The 20033-nt window shown below is 46.5% G+C and overlaps 1 protein-coding gene across 4 annotated transcripts in view; it reads right to left on the reverse strand.

Annotated features, from left to right (window-relative positions):
- CHST10 (carbohydrate sulfotransferase 10) overlaps window positions 1-18922 on the reverse strand; it is a 38732-nt gene extending 19810 nt beyond the window's left edge. For 2 of the 4 annotated variants that reach the window (XM_075061163.1, XM_032793913.2), the window contains exon 1: window positions 18777-18901. In XM_075061163.1, coding sequence (XP_074917264.1) covers window positions 18777-18798 — 22 coding nt within the window. In that variant the 5' untranslated portion in view covers window positions 18799-18901. Of the gene's footprint in view, window positions 1-8831; window positions 9392-18776 lie in introns of those variants that run through there. The other 2 variants (XM_032793914.2, XM_032793915.2) reach the window with 2 other exon arrangements.
- Window positions 18923-20033: the final 1111 nt, after the last annotated feature.

Consider the following 20033-nt stretch of genomic DNA (forward strand, 5'->3'; position numbering starts at 1 on the left):
TTGAATTTTTGGAGCTGCTTTTGGAGGATGCATAAGGAAATCTAATCTTATTAGAAAGATTAATGTGCATGATGAATTTGGTATACTAAGAAGACAGTTCCTCTGTTGTTTTAAATATTCACCAGGGACAGACACATTCCTAACCATAGTGCATATTGAAACATTAATACTATTTTTTGCAGTAATAAAAGAGATCAAATTAAAAACTATCCTACACAACAAAGTTCTCTTTAAAAAAATTGGGCAATGTCGTTTTTGTTGGTTAGCTGAGTTAGGGCCCAACCCTGCAGTATGATGATCTGTGTGTGGACACCAGGATCTGCTTGTGTGGAATTTAGGGTATGTGGATTCCAGAGCCCTGGCACAAAGTGCTCAATGACAATCTTATGGAAGTTTTCAGTTCTCAAATGTATCATTTTTAGTTTGGCTGTTGAAAGAGACAGTTTCCTTTATTATCATACTTTAAGAGTTTTCTTCTCAAAAACCACGCTCAGTCACATTCAAGTCAACTATCCTTTGGATTTTTATAGACTCTGTAGAAGATTCATCTCTGCTACCCTCACAGGAGAACAAATATCTTGTATCCCATTTCTAGATCAATTCCCATCTTCTAAGCACAAAATTTCTGAATCAGGCTTTACGCCATTATCGAAAACTGGAGGCCAGAAAGGGCAAGTACTATGATCGGAATTTGAGAGCAAGTTCCCACTGATTTCTTTCCAGACTCAAATCAGCAATAGTTCAAAAATAGGTTTCATCCTAGCATAACATTGTTACAGCTCTTTCCCTAAGATTCGTGCTAGAGTCTCAAGTCTTAGAGGTGACCTTTTCCAGTTTATCACAACACCCATGACATCATCATCTTCTAGCAATTGAGTCAAAACTTTTACTCTTGTTTACAGACATCTTAGCACATCCACCAGCACTTGAAAAGCTTATTGATTAGATACAGATACAAAATGTGAGCCAGGAGGCCCTTCACCATGTTTAATGGTACCTCATTCCTTGAGTAGCTCTGCAGAAAATAACAGGATTACTCCAACTAAGGTCTACTGAACACAAATGAGGGAGGCAGAATTCGTCCTTCAATATTCGTAATGTATCTGCTAGGAAGACAAGTTTTGTTGTTATGATGAATATGTGGGTGCTCAGTAAGGATTATTAACCTCTATCCCCAAATGTGATTTATGTATTTGATTTCTAAGATGGTGTGTTAGGCGATCAGAGAGGAGCAGACAGTTTCAGCGTACTCAGATCTGCAGGATAGTAGCAGTTGGTATATACAGGAAACTATAGCCAGATCTTGGTCTAAGGGTGGAAGAATGATTCCACCCCAAGATAAGAAAACACAAAGAACATAAGAACAGCTGTACCGGGTCAGACCAAAGGTCCATCTAGCCCAGTATCTGTCTACCAACACTGGCCAATGCCAGGTGCCCCTGAGGGAGTGAACCTAACAGGTAATGATCAAGTGATTTCTCTCCTGCCATCCATCTCCATCCTCTGATGAACAGAGGCTACAGACACCACTCCTTACCCATCCTGGCTAATAGTCATTTATGAACTTAACCACCATGAATTTATCCAGTTCTCTTTTAAACGCTGTTATAGTCCTAGCCTTCACAACCTCCTCAGGTAAGGAGTTCCACAAGTTGACTGTGCGCTGCGTGAAGAACTTTCTTTTATTTGTTTTTAAACCTGCTGCTAATTAATTTCATTTGGTGACCCCCTAGTTCTTGTATTATGGGAATAAGTAAATAACTTTTCCTTAGCCACTTTCTCCACATCACTCATGGTTTTATATTACCTTCTATCATAATCCCCCTTAGTCCCCTTTTCCAAGCGAAGAGTCCTAGCATCTTTAATCTTCCTCACATGGGACCCTCTCCAACCCCTAATCATTTAGTTGCCCTTTTCTGAACCTTTTCTAGTGCCAGTATATTCTTTTTTGAGGTGAGGAGACGACATCTGTACACAGTATTGGAGATGTAGGCGTCCATGGATTTATATAAGCGCAATAATATATCTCAGTCTTATTCCTATCCCCTTTTTAATGTTTGCTTTTTTGACCACCTCCTGCACACTGCGGTGGACATCTTCAGAGAACTGTCCACGATAACTTCAAGATCTTTTTTCCTGACTCATTGTAGCTAAAATTAGCCCCCATCATATTGTATGTATAGTTGGGGTTATTATTTTCCAATGTGTATTACTTTACATTTATTCCACATTAAATTTCATTTGCCATTTTGTTGCCCAATCACTTAGTTTTTGGGATTTTTGAAGTCTTCACAGTCTGCTTTGGTCTTATAATTCTTGAGTAGTTTAGTAATCATCGTGCAAAACTTTGCCACCTCACTGCTTACCCTTTTCTCCAGATCATTTATGAATAAATTGAATAGGATTGGTCCTAGGACTGACCCTTGGGGAACACCACTAGTTACCCCTCTCCATTCTGAGAATTTACCATTAATTCCTACCCTCTGTTCCCTGTCTTTTAACCAGTTCCCAATCCATGAAAGGACTTTCCCTTTTATCCCATGAGGCCTATCACCTGAGGGGGTGCGCTCAGAGACTAGAAAGGGGACAGAGGTACAGCCAGCCCCATAGCCTTGACTATTATCATTCTCACTTTACACAAGGAGAAGCTGTGGCACAGAAGTTAAGCGATTTTTATCTAATTTGTTGGTAGATACATTGTCTACTTTCTGCAGCCATAGATGTATATTGATCACATATCTTTCACACAGGATTCACGGTAACTTGTATATAAACAGTGGGCCCTGGAGTTTGCTCCCAGCCAGCTAGCCAAGCTGCCTCTATATTAACCAGCTCTTTAACTATCTCAGGAACCAGACTAGTCAGGAGTCTAAATAAAGGTAACTGATTTCAATAGTAAACCCTGTTTAGAGATTATGCTAATTCAAAATAATGCCCTTTTAAGAATTTACAAAAAGCAAAACCTTACATTTTCCTTCTCTCTAAATCCTTCTATGCAGATGCTTCTATCATGCTCCAAACCAGGGTACCTGAATATCAAGATATTTCCAATCTCTCCTCTTCATCTTTGTTTTTCATCATTCTGCTAGTTCATTCATATATTTACCTGCTTCCTCTGTCTCCTTAATTTTGTTTGTTTCTGAAGTGCTTCTTTTATTTAGAGGTGTTTTTCCTTTTTAAACTCTTCTGCTTCCTTCTGCATTTAGTTTTAATCCCTTTATTTTTTCTTATCTGTAGTTTTAAGTTTCTTCTGGGTCTTTTCTTTTCAGCCTCTTCCCTGTCTCTTGTCTCTCACTTCAATACCACCAAATCGATTGTAGGATAGTGAGATCAGAAAAGCTTCCTCACCATCTCTTTGTTTGCCTTCCATTCGCTGTGCTCAACTATCTGCCCTAATTTCCACAGAACCCTAAATCCAGTCAGCTATAATATTCTGTCACCAGTTCTAAAAGTACTATCACATTTTTGCTCTTTAATATATTTATTAAAGAGGGTGCAACAGGGGAGGCCTCCCGATTCATACTGAGGACAACTGGCTAGTTATCTTAGGTGCCTGTACATGAATACAAGAAGCCTGGGAAACAAACAGGAAGAATTGGAAGTCCTGGCACAGTCAAGGAACTATGATGTGACTGGAATAACAGAAACTTGGTGGGGTAACTCACATGACTGGAGCACTGACATGGATGGGTATAAACTGTTGAGTAAGGACAGGCGGGAGAGAAAAAGTGGAGGAGTTGCACTGTATGTAAGAGAGCAGTACGACTGCTCGGAGCTCTAGTATGAAACTGGAGAAAAGCCTGTTGAGAGTCTTTGGGTTAAGTTTAGAGGCAAGAGTGACAAAGGTGATGTCGAGGTGGGCGTCTGCTATAGACCACCAGACCAGGAGGATGAGGTAGATGAGGCTCTCTTTGGACAACTAACAGAAGTTTCCAGATTGCAGACCCTGGTTCTCATGGGGGACTTCAATCACCCTGACATCTGCTGGGAGAGCAATACAGCAGTGCATAGACAATCCAGGAAGTTTTTGGAGTGTTGCGGACAACTTCCTGGTGCAAGTGCTGGAGGAACCAGCTAGGGGTTGGTCACAAACAGGGAAGAATTGGTAGGAGAAGTAGAAATGAGTGGCAACCTGGGCAGCACTGACCATGAGGTGGTCGAGTTCAGGATCCTGACAAAAGGAAGACAGGAGAGCAGCAGAATATGGTCCCTGAACTTCAGAAAAGCAGACTTTGACTTCCTCAGAGAACTGATGGGCAGGATCTCCTGGGAGACTAATATAAGGGGAAAGAAGTCCAGGAGAGCTAGCTGTATTTTAAAGAAGCGTTATTGAGGGTGTAAGAACAAACCATCCTGATGTGCAGAAAGAATAGCAAATATGGCAGGCAACCAGTTTGGCTTAACAGAGAAATCTTCGGTGACCTTAAACACAAAAAGGAAGCTTACAAGAAGTGGAAACTTGGACAGATGATTAGGGAGGAGTATTAAAATATTGCTTGAGCATGCAGGAAGGCCAAAGCACAATTGGAATTGCAGCTAGCATGGGATGTGAAAGGTAACAAGAAGGGTTTCTACAGGTATGTTAGCAACAAGAAGGTGGTCAGGGAAAGTGTGGGACCCTTACTGAATGGGGGAGGCAGCCTAGTGACAGATGATGTGGAAAAAGTTGAACTACTCAATGCTTTTGTTGCCTCAGTCTTCACAGCCAAGGTCAGCTCCCAGATTGCTGCACTAGGCAGCACAGAATGGAGAGGAGGTGAGCAGCCCTCAGTAGTGAAAGAACAGGTTAGAAAAGCTGAACATGGTACAAGTCCATGGGGTTGGGTCTAATGCATCCGAGGGTGCTGAGGGAGTTGGCGGATGTGATTGCAGAACTATTGGCCATTATCTTTGAAAACTCGTGGCGATTGGGGGAGGTCCCAGACGATTGGAAAAAGGCAAATATAGTGCCTATCTTTAAAAAAAGGGAAGAAAGAGAATCCAGGGAAATACAGACCAGGCAGCCTCACCTCAGTCCCTGGAAAAATCATGGAGCAGATCCTCAAGGAATCCATTTTGAAGCACTTGGAGGAGAGGAAAGTGATCAAGAACAGTCAACACTGACTCACCAAGGGCAAATCATGCCTGACCAACCTGATTGCCCTCTATGATGAGATAACTGGCTCTGTGGATATGGGAAAAGCGGTGGACATATGTTGACTTTAGCAAAGCTTTTGATACGGTCTCCCACAGTATTCTTGCCAGTTAAAAAAGTATGGATTGGATGAATGGACTATAAGGCGGAGAGAAAGCTGGCTAGATCATCGGGCTCAACGGTGAGCGATCAACAGCTCGATGTCTAGTTGGCAGCTGGTATCAAGCAGAGTGCCTCAGGGGTTGGTCCTGGGGCTAGTTTTGTTCAACATCTTCAGTAATGATCTGGATGATGAGATGGATTGCACCCTCAGCAAGTTCGCAGATGACACTAAGCTGGGGGAAGAGGTAGATATGCTGTAGGGTAGAGATAGGGTCCAGAGTGACCTAGACAAATTGGAGGATTGGGCTAAAAGAAATCTGATGAGGTTCAACAAGGACAAGTGCAGAGTCCTGCACTCAAGACGGAAGAATCCCATTCACTGCTACAGGCTGGAGAGCGACTAGCTAAGTGGCAGTTCTGCAGAAAAGGACCTGGGGATTACAGTGGACAAGAAGCTGGATATGTGTCAACAGTGTGCCCTTGTTGCCAAGAAGGCTAATGGCATATTGGGCTGCATTAGTAGGAGCACTGCCAGCAGATCACGGGAAATGATTATTCCGCTCTATTCAGCACTGGTGAGGCACACCTGGAGTATTGTCTTCAGTTTTGGGCCCCCCACTACAGAAAGGAAGTGGACAAATTGGAGAGAGTTCAGCAGAGGGTAACGAATATGATTAGGGGGCTGGGGCACATGACGTATGAGAAAAGGCTGAGGGAACTGGGCTTGTTTAGTCTGCAGAAGAGGAGAGTGAGGGGGAATCTGATAGCAGCCTTCAACTACCTGAATGGCGATTCCAAAGAGGCTGGAACTAGGCTGTTCTCAGTGGTAGCAGATGACAGAACAAGGAGTAATGGTTTCAAGTTGCAGTGAGGACGGTCTAGGCTGGATTTTAGGAAAAACTATTTCACAAGAGGGTGGTGAAGCACTGGAATGGGTTACCTAGGGAGGTGGTGGATTCTCCATCCGTAGACGTTTTTTAGGCTCTGCCTGACAAAGCCCTGAGCTGGGATGATTTAGTTGGTGTTGGTCCTGCTTTGAGCAGGGGGTTGGACTAGATGACCTCCTGAGGTCTCTTCCAACCCTAATCTTCTATTATTCTATATTCATAAACCAATAGCAGGCCACAAAAAGAGGCAGGATGGAGTATGGCATGTGCACCCATTCTCTGGAAAAAAGGCAAGTACTTTTGGGAAGACAGTTACTCTTCACACTGGGTAATTGAACAGCCCAGAGCAAAATACTCCAGTGGAATAAAAACACCACCATAGGCCTCAATTCTGCAATTTACTCTGCCTGAATGGAGCCCCATTGTCATTAAAAGGATGCTACATGGGTGCAGCAATATGCCAAAGCTCAGTATATTAAAGGATTGAGGCCACAGTGAGCAACTACCATGTGCCTCCTGCACACCATTAAAATGTAAAGTACACCATTAAAGTGAAAAGAAGCTCAGATCCTACAGAGATGGAAGCCATGCAGGTATTTAGACAGATATAAACTCTTATGACTACTAGGCAGGAAAGTATTTTATTCCTTTACTTTATTCCATTGTGTCACGCTGTTTGGAGTGGCTCATGACTGTGAGTGCCTACGTCAGGGCAGATTGGCAAAAATAGGACAGACACCCCAAAGTGGTGGTATGTTCTATAATTAGATGTCACAATCCTAGTAACAAAGGTGAACTCCTGAATCACTGTAACAGTCTTACCACGGAGTCATAGACAGTCCCCTTGGGCTCTCCAGTCTATCTTGCCACCCAGGCAAGCTGGACTTGGTGTTAAAAGGTCACTTGCACCAAACAGTCACAAAATATTCAGGTTGCTTCCAGTCCCAAGAGACCAGTCACTTACCCCAGATCATTTTGTATCTTAGATCTTACACCAAAGACAACACCTGTAGCCAATCCTGTAATTAACTAAAGGTTTATTAACTAGGAAAAAGAAATAAGAAAGTTACTTATAGGTTAAAGAAAGCCAACCTATAACACAAATGAGTTGCAATCTAAATCCTAAAAGACAGAGTTGTAGCGATTTTCTTGTGACCCTGTTTTATCTTTTACATTTAGTCTTCCAGTCTGTGAAATGAGCTCCCTTGCATGTAGCATTTCCAAGGTGTGATAGGGCCATTCACCAATACTCTGGGTCCTAATATTCATTAACGGCTCGTTTAATCTTGATAGGCCTCTGAATGGGCACAGGGGTAGGGGACATGACAATTTCTGAGCCTGGGTTCACAAGCTCAGAGCAAACATTTTCCTCTTACATATTTCCTTATATCATGGATACAGGTCATCTCATCAGGGTGTGGGTTATGGGTCAGTTTAGATGATAATGCTTAACTTCCTATAGTCCACACAAAACTTCATGGTTTGTCTTTTTAGGTACCATCACAATAAGAGATGTTAGAGGCTTTTTGACTCAGTAGATAGCATGCTGGTGATGGGGGTATCTACCTCTTCCTGGATCCGTTTCTGCATTTCCTTTTTAGCATGACATGCCTTTCTAGGAACAGGGCAGGGCCCTGAAGTTTCAATAGAATGTATAATCCTGTCAGTTAACCCTGGTCAGTTGGAAAATACAGGTCTGTGGTAGTTCAAAAGGGCCAGCATTTCCTGCTTATGGGATGCATCCAAACTCTTCCCGAACTCAGTGCTTTCCAGGGGACTTTCTGCCTTGCTCTCTCTGACCAAATCAATCAAAGGAGCATTAAACATTTCTTCATCAGCACAACAAATCATATTCACTGCCATTTCCCCTTCATGGTCAATTTTTAATCTATGTTTGCACAGATCCCCTGCCACACCCTATCATAAGTGACCTCAATTATTTTATCACCTCCAAAGGTCCTAACCAACAGTCCTGCACTCTGTTTTTCCACACTGGAATTAGCACTGGCACCAAATCACCAATGCAAACGATCTTTCCTCAGCATGCCTGCTGCACCAACCCTTCTGTGTCTCTTGACTTTTTTCAAGGTTCTGTTGCACTAAATCCCTCACAGCCTGTACATTCTCCTTAAAACAAGTGACATACTCCCCTACAGGCTGTCCTGTTTCCTCTGTCCTGCACTCCCAAGAGCCTTGAATCAAAGCTAGGGATCCTCTCACTGCCTCCCATACAGTATATCAAAGGGGACAAATCCAGTAGATTCTTGGGGAATATTTCTGTACCTGTATAGCAAGTACGAGAGTAACACATCCCAGTCAGTCATTCTCGCACCTGCTGACATACATTTTTAGCATAGCTTTTGAAGTTCCATTAAATCTTCCCACTAAACCATTGATTTCTGTATGATAGGAATCTAACAGCTGCTCCCTTACTCCATATAATTCCCATAACTGTTTAAAGACTACAGATGTGAAGTTTGCACCACACCCTGTCAAGATCTCTCCAGGAAAACCTACTCTGCTAAAAATAGTGAATAAAGCTGTAATCTGTTTCAGCTTCTGTATTAGATAGTGCTGTGGCTTCGGGGTACCTGGTGGTAGAATCCACCACGAGTATATGGCCATGTCTACACTACAAACTTATGTTAACCTAAGTTACGTTGGCATACAGCGGCTGCAGTTATTACATCACTTGTACATGTACATACTTGGTTCCTTGTGTCAGTGGTACACATCCTCACCAGGAGCACCTGTATCCATGCTGAGTGCATTGCACCACGGGTAGGTATTCCACTGTGCAACTCATCACCATCCAGTGCAGTCTTTTCGGAAGTTTTTGCAAGGACTGATGGTGACCGAAATGAGTCACCCAGGTGTGACTACGAGCAGGGGGTCCACTTCCCATAATGCAGTAGTCTCCATCCCATAGTTTAATCAGCAACTATAATTTTTACTCCTTTTCAAAGTCTCACAAACCCATGCATCCTTTCTCACTGTCCACCATCTCTGATAGAAGCATGGAGCCTGCACAGCTCTCGCAATTGTGATGAGCGTCATGAGCGCAATGCACCTAATACTGCAGTATTTTCATAGCTGCAAGAGGAGCTGCAGGGAAAATGACAGTTCCTTGGAGGCTAGATTGCTGTGGACATAGAAGGAAACAATTCAAGATTGTCAGTGGCATTCGCAGAGCAGCTGCAGATAGTAGAGTGCCCGTTCTGTTGCCTGAGAAACAAGCACTGACTGGTGGGATGGCATCATCATGCAGGTTTGGGATGACAAGCAGTGGCTGCAGAACTTACAGATGTACAAGGCCACATTCCTGGATTTGTGTGCTGAACTTGGCTGAGCCCTTCGGTGCAGGGACATTAAAATAAGGGCTGTATTTATAGCAGAAAAGCAAGTGGTGATTGCACTGTGGGAAACTGCAATGCCAGATTGCTATCCGTCAGTCAGTATTCTGACTCAATTTGGAGTTGGGAAATCCACTGCAGGGTCCACTGTCATGCAAGTCTGCAGGGCCCTTAATCATCTCCTGCTGTGCAAGACTGTGACTCTTGGCAATGCATTGGACATAATGGATGACTTTTCAGCAATGGGGTTCCCAAACTGTGGAGGGGAAATAGATGGCACACATATTCTGATTTTGGCACCAGACCACCTTACCATACAGTACTTCAACAGAAAGGGTTACTTTTCAATGGTTATGCAAGCACTGGTGGATCATCAGAATGTTTTACCAATATCAATGTGGGCTGGTCAAGGGAGGTGCATGACACACGCATCTTTAAGAACACAGGACTATTCAGAAAGCTGCAAGCAAGGACTTTCTTCCTGACTGGCAGATTACCATTGGGAATGTTGAAATGCTATTAATGATCCTGGGTGACCCAGCCTACCCTTTCTCCCATGGTTCATTAAGCCATACACCAGCCACCTCAATAGCACCAAGGAGAGATTCAACTATAGACTCAACAGGTGCTGGATGACAGTTGAATGTGCTTTTGGTTGTCTGAAGGGTCGCTGGCATTTGTCTACTTACAAGATTGGACTTCAGTGAGAAAAATATCCCAATGGTTTACAGCTGCTTGTTGTGTCCCGCATAAATCTGACAAGCAAAATGGGAAATGTTTCTGCTAGGATGGAGGTAGAGTGGTTGTCAGCTGAATTTGAACAGCCAAATAAAGGGTTATTAGAAGAGCTCAATGCAGAGCTAGATGGCTCAGGAAGGCTTTGAAAGAACATTTTAATAGTGAGCCAGAGTAGTGTGTTTTGTTGTAGTGTGCTGTACCTGGCCTTGCTCTTTTGCAGCGTGGTATGAATTTTGTGGTGATTGCTGTGTATGTAGGAATATAACAGTGTCAATGCACCTATTAATGTATGTGAATGATGTTAAGAGTTGACATACTGTTGACATGAGTTGATGTTCTGATATTATGAGTGACACTGCAGTAACAGGTAACTGACCGCTATCAGACCTGCTCAGCACCAGTCAGCCAGCATATACTGTGAACTAATAAAGATGAATTTTGTTAAAAAAAATAATAATAATTGTATTCTGTAACATGAAGTAGGCAATAAACATTCAAAACTTAATAAAATTTAAAAACTGATTGGACTACCGCGGAATCAAAAATAGGTCCTGCCTCGCTGCACGGCTGGATCCCCCAGTCACCTGTCTCTCATACTCCTCCTATACTTCCTTGTCCACCTTCTCCTCCTCACTGTTCATGGCAGGGCCTCTGACTTGGAGTCTTGGAAGTATCCACAGTGCTTGGGGCAGGGGGCGGGAGCAGATGTGTCTGCCAAGTAAGGTTTGTAAAAGTGACAGGTCTGCAGCTTGGCACTGAATTGATTGCTGGCCTCCCTGGCGTTCTTGGTACGCCTGTCACAGCTCCTTGAATTTCATGCGGCACTGCTGCTGGCACTTGTCACAGCCCTTCTCCTGCATCCCCTGAGCAATCTGCTCATAGAAATTTGATTTCTATGGCTGGTCTGTAAGCTGTGCCTGCACAGCTTCTTTTCCCCACAGGCCCAGGAGAGCCAATATCTCCTGTCTACTCCAGGCAAAAGTATATCTGTGGCATGTAGCCAGTATAGTCAGTTGAGTAGTTACACACTCAACAATGGAGAACTGCTAGGTGTACTCACCAAGCCAAGCAGCCATGAAAAGGAATTTCAAAAATTTGTGGGTCTTTAAAGGGGAGGGGCGGCTTTCTATCTGCCTTACCAGAGGAATTCACAATGGTGACCAGAGCCATTAGTGTGGGGCATTGTGGGACAGCTGCTGGAGTCCAGTAACAGTTTACATAAGCATAGGGTAACCAGACAGCATGTGTGAAAAATTGGGACGGGGATGGAGGGTAATAGGTGCCTATATAAAATAAAGCCACAACTATCAGGACTGCCCCTATAAAATTGGGATATTTGGCACCCTACATAAGTAGCATAGTGTCTACACTCCGACTGCATTGATCTAACGACATCAACCGTGACTCTACACTGTTCAGGGAGGTGGTGTTATTAAACCAGTGTAGCGGGGCGCTTACGTTGGCGAGAGCCAAATTCAACTGAAGATATGTCCACAGTTAGGTCAGTGTAAGCTGCCTCGGGTCAACCTAACCATGTAGGGTAGACTAGGCCTATATTTTTCCATCCTGGAAGGTTTATTGAGGGGGCCCACAATATCCACCGATACTCTGGCAAACACCTATTTAATAATGGGCAGAGATTGCAACAGTGCTTTGCAGGGTCCCTTCAAGCTCTTATCTTCTGACATAAGGCACAACTCTTACAGTATCTGTCTCAAACAGCTGAGGCCAACAGAAATTCTTTTTAAGCCTGCCACAGATTCTCTCCACTCTTAAGCATCCTGCAAATGGACAATCATGAGCTAATTGGAACAATTCTCAAGACCTCAGTAGGACTGTCTCTTTCTCCCTGTGGGAGCCTGTCTATACAACAAACCTCTGACAAAAAAAAATTACCTTCTCCTTCCTCAACCGGGGTATTATTCTCAGCTCCAACCTTCTTCTGGTCCAGAGAATGGTCATCTTGTTGAGCCTTCACCATTTCCTTTTGAGCCTCACTTAAATTTCGAGCAGACTCTGGGTTTACCATGGTGCCAGGCTCAGAGTCAGAAGGGGCCCCAGCCAGCCCGATACCCCGGCCGGCTGAGCTGGCCAGGAAAGCTCTCCCCTCCCCTGCTTCACCTATTCCCACCCCTGCTCTGGCCCAGCCCTGCCCACACTCCACCCCTTCCCCTGAGCTATGTCCCTGGGGACTTCAGCAGGGGTCGGGTGCGCCCTGCACTCACAGGGTGGTGGAAAGTGGAGCGACAAGCTCCGTGCCAACAATGAGTGCTGGGGGGCAGTTCCCCCCTGCCTCCCAAGTCCCAAGGCTGGGATCCAGGGAAGCAGAGTGGAGCGGGCTTGGGGCCAGGTCACTCCACTTCCCATCACACTGTGAGTGCGGGGTCAGGCCTGCCTTGCAATCACCGGGCGGCAGGAAGTGGAGTGACCTGGACTCAGCCCGCTCCGCTCTGCCGGCTCGTGCTGGGGGGCAGTTTCACTGTCGAGTACAGCCTCACTGTCGAGTCCCTGTCCCAGGGTGGGGTGAGGAGAGGCTGCAAGGTAAACTCCCATCTCCATGCAACCAGTGGCCTGTGCTCCCCATTGCCATGTTGGAGCCTCCACATTTATTTACTGACATAAAATTTGCAGAATTTTAAAATATTGTGTGCAGAATTTTTAATTTTTTGGTGCAGAATCTCCTGAGGAATATGGGGTGCTGTGCAGCTGTGATGGTGGGACTATAAGGAAGGTGGTGGGCTGGTCTATGGGCAGGGAGCACTGGGCGAGCAGTGCGGCGTGCAGGGTGCTGTGCAGTTGTGATGGGAGGCCAGCGGGGAAGGTCTCTGGGTGAGGGGGAGCTGGGCATAAGGGTGGGGTACTGGGGAGGGAGGTGGGGTGGTGCGGGCCCACTCTCAAGGGGAAGGGGCATGCTGGCAGCACAGGGTTAGGCAGGCCAGTGTGTGTCTGGCAGCTGCAGGTTCGTAAACAGTGCCCCCTGCTGGGCTGCACAGAGCGGGGCTGTTCCCGATGCGCTGTACTGTGCCTCATTGCCCCCAGCCCGCCTTTCACTCTCGAGACTGACCATCTCGCCCCCCTGCACCTGGCCCCATGGGGGCCCACGAATATGTTTGGTGCAGGCCCACAAAAAGTTAATCCAGCCCTGGACTCTGGCACAGCAGAAGAATTCTCACACTCTTCCTCTGAAGCCAAGCTGCTACTCTCAATAGACAAAGGATTGAGGATATTCTCTCCTCTCTCTCACGGCACTCCCTGCTGTCCACAGACGAAGCAGGTGAGTCAGAGCCACACTGTCTCTGGCTGCATGTTAGATAGAACATGAACCTGCTTAGACATGGCTAAAATGCTATTACCTATTAAAATATCAGCAGGCAGTAAATTTCTGACCCTTAAAATCCTCCCACTCAAGGGAGATCTTAACCAAAGCCACAGTCACAGAGAACTCAGCCAAAGCTAATATATTTAAACTTTTACAGGGAGTTTGTCTTCTTCTCTTACCAAACTCTCCTTCACCAAAGTGCCTTGGGATGCCATATCTCTCCAGCCTACAATCTATGCCATTCACTCTAGCATTCTTAGTAAGCTCTTCACTACCTTCCCAAGATAGAGCTCTAACATTGTTCACTGTGCTATGCACTTCCTCTGCTGTTCCCTCTGGGGCCACGGTAGTAGCACTGGGGGTGCAGGTCACAGGGTGACCTTAAGTTTGGGGCAATTTGGCTTTATATGGCCAAGAGACCTGCAGTGACGGCAGACTGCCTGCCTTCCTTTAGGGCAAGGGATTTTAAAACCTGGGATCCCTTGGGGTGTTTTTTTTTAATCAAAGTTGAGATTCAGTTTATTCCTACACCCCTTTTTTCTCTTAACCTGGGGAACAGAGAGATTACCCTTTCCCTGATGTTTGCACCCTCCCATGAGTCCTTGATTCAGTATATTCATCAGCAATTTCTGCTGCCTCCAAAAGAGTGGAACGTTTTTTTCCCCCCACAGATGGCTGCTTTTATCTCATCAGTCACCATTCACAATAGTTCTTGCACCATCATTTCAAACAGTTTTTCATAGTTACCTTTAGGCTCCCCTTTATTCATTTTTTCACAAAATTATACATTTGATGCACATATTCAACATGTGTGATACTGTCAGACATTTTAAGATTTCTACACTTCAATCAATAGGACTCAAGGGTAACCTTAAACCTTTTCAAAACATTCTCTTTAAATTTCTTATACACCTTTAGCATACGTTGCTCCATATCATTAAAAACTTGTCTTGCCTTCCGAGGTAAACTGGTCAAAAGGACTGGCAACCACTTATCCTCTGGAATCTTGCGGATCCCAGTCTGTCAAAGGTGGACAGTCAGTCTCTTGAGTGGGCTTTCTCCCACTCCCCAGTACTTTGGGTGGGTACTCACTGGCTGAGGCTGCTGCTTTTGCTGCTCCAGTACTTTGAGCTGCAAAGTATGAGTTTCCGTCTGTTTCTGGTGTGCTCTCTCCTTAGCTTGCAGTTGTTCCATGCATCTGCGGTGAGCTTTCCATCTTTCGTAGACCCTCTCCTCCACCTCCCAAGCTTCTTCCTTTCCCTTGATTTGGAGTTCCACCATCAGTGCCTGGTGCTCACATTCTTCCTGGGCTGCCTGGTGCTCCAGCTGAATCAGTTCCACTTCAGCGGTTTCTGCGGCAACTGGAATAGGGGGGTGCTCAGACCCTGCTCCTTAGTTAAAAAGTCTATAAGTGCAGCTCTCAGTTCCTCATCTGAGGCTTTCTTTTTGGGATATTCCCCTATTTTCTGCATAATTTTTCAATGTTGTTTGTTTGAAGACCCTCATCTTACTGCGATTCACTCATTGTGACTAATCTTAAATACTTAAAAACTCTCAGTATAAAATTTGAACTTTTAATAGCACTGGGGTTATGAGCTATAAACCCAATTAATCTGTGGCATGTGAATTTTGCCAAGACTATGCCAATTGTCACGCTGTCTGGAATGACTCACGACTGTGAGTGTCAACCTCAGGACAGACTGTCAAAAACAAGGCAGACATCTCAAACTGGTGGTGTGTTTTATACTTAGACTTCACCAACCCAATAACAAATGTGAATGCCTGCATCACTACAACAGCCTTACCATGGAGTATAATATAGTCCCATTAGGCTCTCCAGTCTATCTCACCACCCAGACAAGCTGGTAAATGGTCACTTATACCAAAAAGCACAAAATATTCAGGTTGCTTCCAGTCCCAAAAGACCAGTCACTTACCCCAGATCAACTAGTACCCTAGATCTTACACAAAAAGCCTGTAGACAATTCTGTAATAAACTAACTAAAGGTTTATTAACTAGGAAAAAAAATAGGAGTTATTTACAGGTTAAAGCAAGCCAATATATACACACAAATGAGTTGCAATCTAAATCCTAAGACAGACAGAGTGATAGTGATCTGTCAATTCAAGATGTCTCTTTCAGAGCAAACCGAGGGATAAACCCCGGGGATCTCCTGCCTCAGTTTAGAGTCTCTGGCCCTGTGAGAGTTCAAACAGCAAAGAGATGAAAAATTTTCTTGTGACTCCCCGTTTTATCTTTTCCATTTAGTCTTCAGGTCTATGAGATGAGCTGCCTTACACTTAGTATTTCCAAGATGTGATAGGGACATGCACCAATCCTTTGCGTCATAATGTTTGTTAATAGCTCGTTTAATCTTTATAGGCCTCCTGAATGGAGGGAACAATTCCCATGCCTGCGTTCACAAGTTCAGAGCAAACATTTTCCAAGTTATGCAGCAAAACTTACATATTTCCTTATAGCGTGGAATACAGCATTACAAGTGAGATTAATGCATGCAGCAACTTACAAGCATTTCACAGAGACTAAACACATTCTTATAAGACTAATACCTATTTTGAACAAAACTAACATACAGCGAACTGGTTTGGTTCCAGCTATGAATTTGTCAGTTCTTAGTTAATCTCTATGGCCTTGGCACTTGGTTTAACAGCATCACACATTGATTTCCAGATTTATGTCTACCAACCCTTTTAGAGGTCTCTCACCTATTCTTCTAAAGGGAAGAAAACTCACAAAGCTCAGCAGATTTCCTTCATTTTGCTTGATAGACAAGTCTCTACAGAATATACGTCTCATTTCTGACAGTGACCCTTGACTGTCAGCAAGAGAACTGAATGTACTCACATTGCTTTTAACCTCCCAGCATTCTTTATAGAACTAGTACGCATAGAAAAACTCTCCCACCATGCATTTTAATTTCAATTACTCACTCATGAGAAGTTACAGATATTCAGGATATTTTTGCTTTGGATTCCTTCTTTGGAGATAGAGAGAGAGCGAGTGAGCCTCTCACCAAAATGTTACAAGGGAACCAATCCACAGAAAAAAAGAGACATAAATTTAAAATAAGAAACTTGAAGAAGAGCTCTGTGTGGTTCGGGTGACCAGACAGCAAATGTGAAAAACTGGGACGGGGGTGGAGGGTAAAAGGAGCCTATATAAACAAAAATTCAAAAATCGGGACTGTCCCTATAAAATCGGGACTTCTGGTCACCCTATGTATGGTTCAAAAGCTTGTCTCTCTCACCAACAGAAATTGGTCCAATAAAAGATATTACATCACCCACCTTGTTTCTCAATTAAGGGGTATAAGTGATCTCCTGGATTCTACCCTTTTTTAGGAATCCTCATTCTCCCCGACTGTCCTATGCACTGCATGTGTCTAAGGGCAGGTCTACACTAAGGCTACATCTACACTACAGCCACATTGACGCTCGGGCGATAGATGCGCCGGGGGTCAATTTAGTAGGTCTAATGAAGACCCACCATATCAACCGCAAATAGCTCTCCAGTTGATCCCAGTACTTCACCCCGAATGAGAAGAGTAAGGTAAGTTGACGGGAGAGTGCCTCCCATCAGCCCAGCATGGATAGACACCACAGTAAATCGACCTAAGCTACATCGTTATTCACGTAGCTGGAGTAGCGTAACTTAGTTTGACTTACTGCGGTAGCATAGACACAGCCTAAAAATGCTACATCACCACAGGCCACTGGAGCACTTCAACAAAAATGCTCCTACACCAGGTGTGGGCAAACAGTCAAGGGCCACGTTTGGGTGGGGAAATTGAATGCAGGGCCACAAATGCAGGGCTGAGGACAGGGGTTGGGGTGTCGGAGGGAGTGTGGGGTAGGGGAGGGAGTGCGGTGTGCAGGAAGGGGATCAGGGCTTGGGGTGCAGTAAGGGACTCAGGGCAGGAGGTTGGGGTGCAGAGTGCAGAAGGAGTTTGGGGTGTGGGCTCCGGCCCGGCAGCGGTGTTCAGTAGGACTAAGGCAGGCTCCCTGCCTGCCGTGGCCGTGCGCTGTTCCCAGAAGAGGCCAGCAAGTCCGGCAGTGGCTCCTGGGGGTGGGGTGGGGCAAGCAGCTCCGCTGACCACTGCCCTCACCTGTGGGTACCACCCTTGAAGCTTCCACTGGCTGCGGATCACCATTCCCGGCCAATGGGAGCTGCGGAGTGCGGTGCCTGCAGGCGAGGGCAGTGCATGGAGCCCTCTGCCCCCCCACCCCCACCCCCACCCCAGGGCTACACGGACGTGGTGCCAGCTGCTTCCGGAAGCGAGGCCAGGGACAAAACAGGCAGGGAGCCTGCTTTAGTCCTGCTGGGCCACGGGGCTGACAATCCCACGCCCCGTAGTTTGCCCTCCCCTGTTCTATACCCACATGAGAGAGATCTATCAGCGTAGTAAATCCATCTTTCCACAGTCAATAGCTATGTCAATGTGAGAAGCTCTCCCACCAACGTAACACTGTCTAAACAGGGGGTGGGTTGGTACAACTACATCACTCTGGGGTGTAGATTTTTCACATCCCGAGCCAGATAGTTATACTGACACAGCTCTGTAGTGCAGACCTGGCCTGAGTTAGGCTATGTCTACACTATGGACCTTGCAATGGCACAGCATAGCGCTGTAAGAGAGACGCTCTCCCACTGACATAGTGCTGTCCACACTGGTGCTTTTGTCCGTGAGGAAGGGGAGGAGGGGTCACAACCCTGACTGACAAAAGTTTTACTGGCAAAGTGCTAGTGTGGACATAGCATTACAGCAGGCTGTGGGCTGCAGTGGTTTTAGTATTGACCTACCCTTGCGCCCTGGACTTTGCTGGGTTTCAAGAGCCCCATGCATGGCTCTGGACGCTGGGCTGAGAAGTGCCAGTGGGTTATCGGTCTTTAGTGCCTAGGAGTTTTGCATTAATCCAGGGGTGGGCTGTGGGTTTTTCTCTGCAACCCCTCAACCTCCAACGCCCCGGGAGGCTGGAGGGGCCAAGCAGGAAGCGCATCCACAGTTCTGGCCCTAGCGGGAGACGGACGGTCTGCCCTGGCTGCAGCATCTCAGCCGCCAGCCCCTGCCCCGCACAGGGACGAGTCTCCGGCGGAGAAGCCAGGAGCGGCGCAGCATCCCGCCCTACTCCCGACCCCGCAGCCAGGCCTCCCCCTGCCCCGGGCGGGCTCGGCAGCGCCTCCGCGGGATGGGTGCTGCGCCCGGAGCCCCGTCTCCACCTACCGGGCCATGCAGCGCCGCTCATCGCAGCCTCGGTCTCCCCCCAGCGGGGCGGCAGCTCCGGGGCCCTCCTCACTCGGCGGCGCAGACGACCGGGGGAAGCGGCTGTGGCGGCTGCATCGCTCCCCCCTCCCCGCCCCGCGTCTCCTCCTCCCGCTTCCCGGCGGCGGCTCCGCCTCACCCCGGCTCAGCGGCTGCCCGGCCCGGCTGCCTCCTCCACATCCCGCCGGGCCCAGCGGAGCTCGCTTCCCGCCTCCTCTGGAGAGAGCAGCCGGCCCGGCCCGGCCCCGCAGGCAGCCCCCGCCGCGCGGAGCAGCCCCTCTCCCGGCTGGCGGAGCAGCGGGCGCAGGCGAACCCCTCCTCCAAGGCGCGGCAGCGCCTCCCAGCCGCATCTCAGGCCAGCTCCCTGCCCGGGTCTGGCTCTGTCCGCAAGGGGGGAGGCGACACCAGCCCAGCCCCCACCCAGGGCCAAGCCCTGGGTTTTTGCTGCCCCAAGCAAAAAAAATTTTGGCCCGCTTACTCCTCCCCGTTTTTTTGGCTTTACACGTTTGCACTTTGCAATGTTATTTTTTTTACTGTTTACTTTTAAAAAAATAAATGAAAACAGAGAATTTGTATCAGAGGGGTGTAAGCAGAGTCAGGATGAGCTTACCCTGACATCTGGTGGTGAAGTATGGGAAGTGTGGAAAGAATGTCTGGAATGCAAATCTCAAATATTTGCATAAGCACGCCTACCCCGTCCCAGACTGCCGAGCTGTGGTGCTTTGTGACAGAAATGACTCAACCTCAGTTGGTGGGTACTTGCTAGACAAGGACATGGGTTCAAAACCCTGGAGGGAAGAGAGGTTGGGATAGGTATTTGTGCCTGGTGGTGCAGGCTCCTGTAGAGCTAGAAGCATCAGTTGCACCCCCTCCTCTCCTCCACTGTGAATGTCAGAGTTGATTTTTATTCCTTAAAACTCTAGATACAGGTTGCTGAGCTGAATCACTTTGGCTAATGGTGCACTACCATGGGCTCCCCTACTATGTGCTGAGATCACTAAGAGCTGAAATCACAAAAGAGCTGAAATTACTGAGCTGGAGCACTGAGTACTGTGCTAACTAGTGGGAGGCCTGAAGCTATGGAACAGAACAGCTGGTGGAGGGAGCAGTTTGTGGGAATGGCTGGAGTGGATCACAGGACAGCTGGTGAGTGGAGCGGCTGGCAAGGCGAGTAGCTGTGGAGCGTGTGGAGCAGCCACAGAGCGAATGGAGCGAGCA

Source organism: Chelonoidis abingdonii, chromosome 1 (assembly GCF_003597395.2).
Source record: "Chelonoidis abingdonii isolate Lonesome George chromosome 1, CheloAbing_2.0, whole genome shotgun sequence".
In the NCBI taxonomy this organism is placed as follows: Eukaryota; Metazoa; Chordata; order Testudines; family Testudinidae; genus Chelonoidis; species Chelonoidis abingdonii.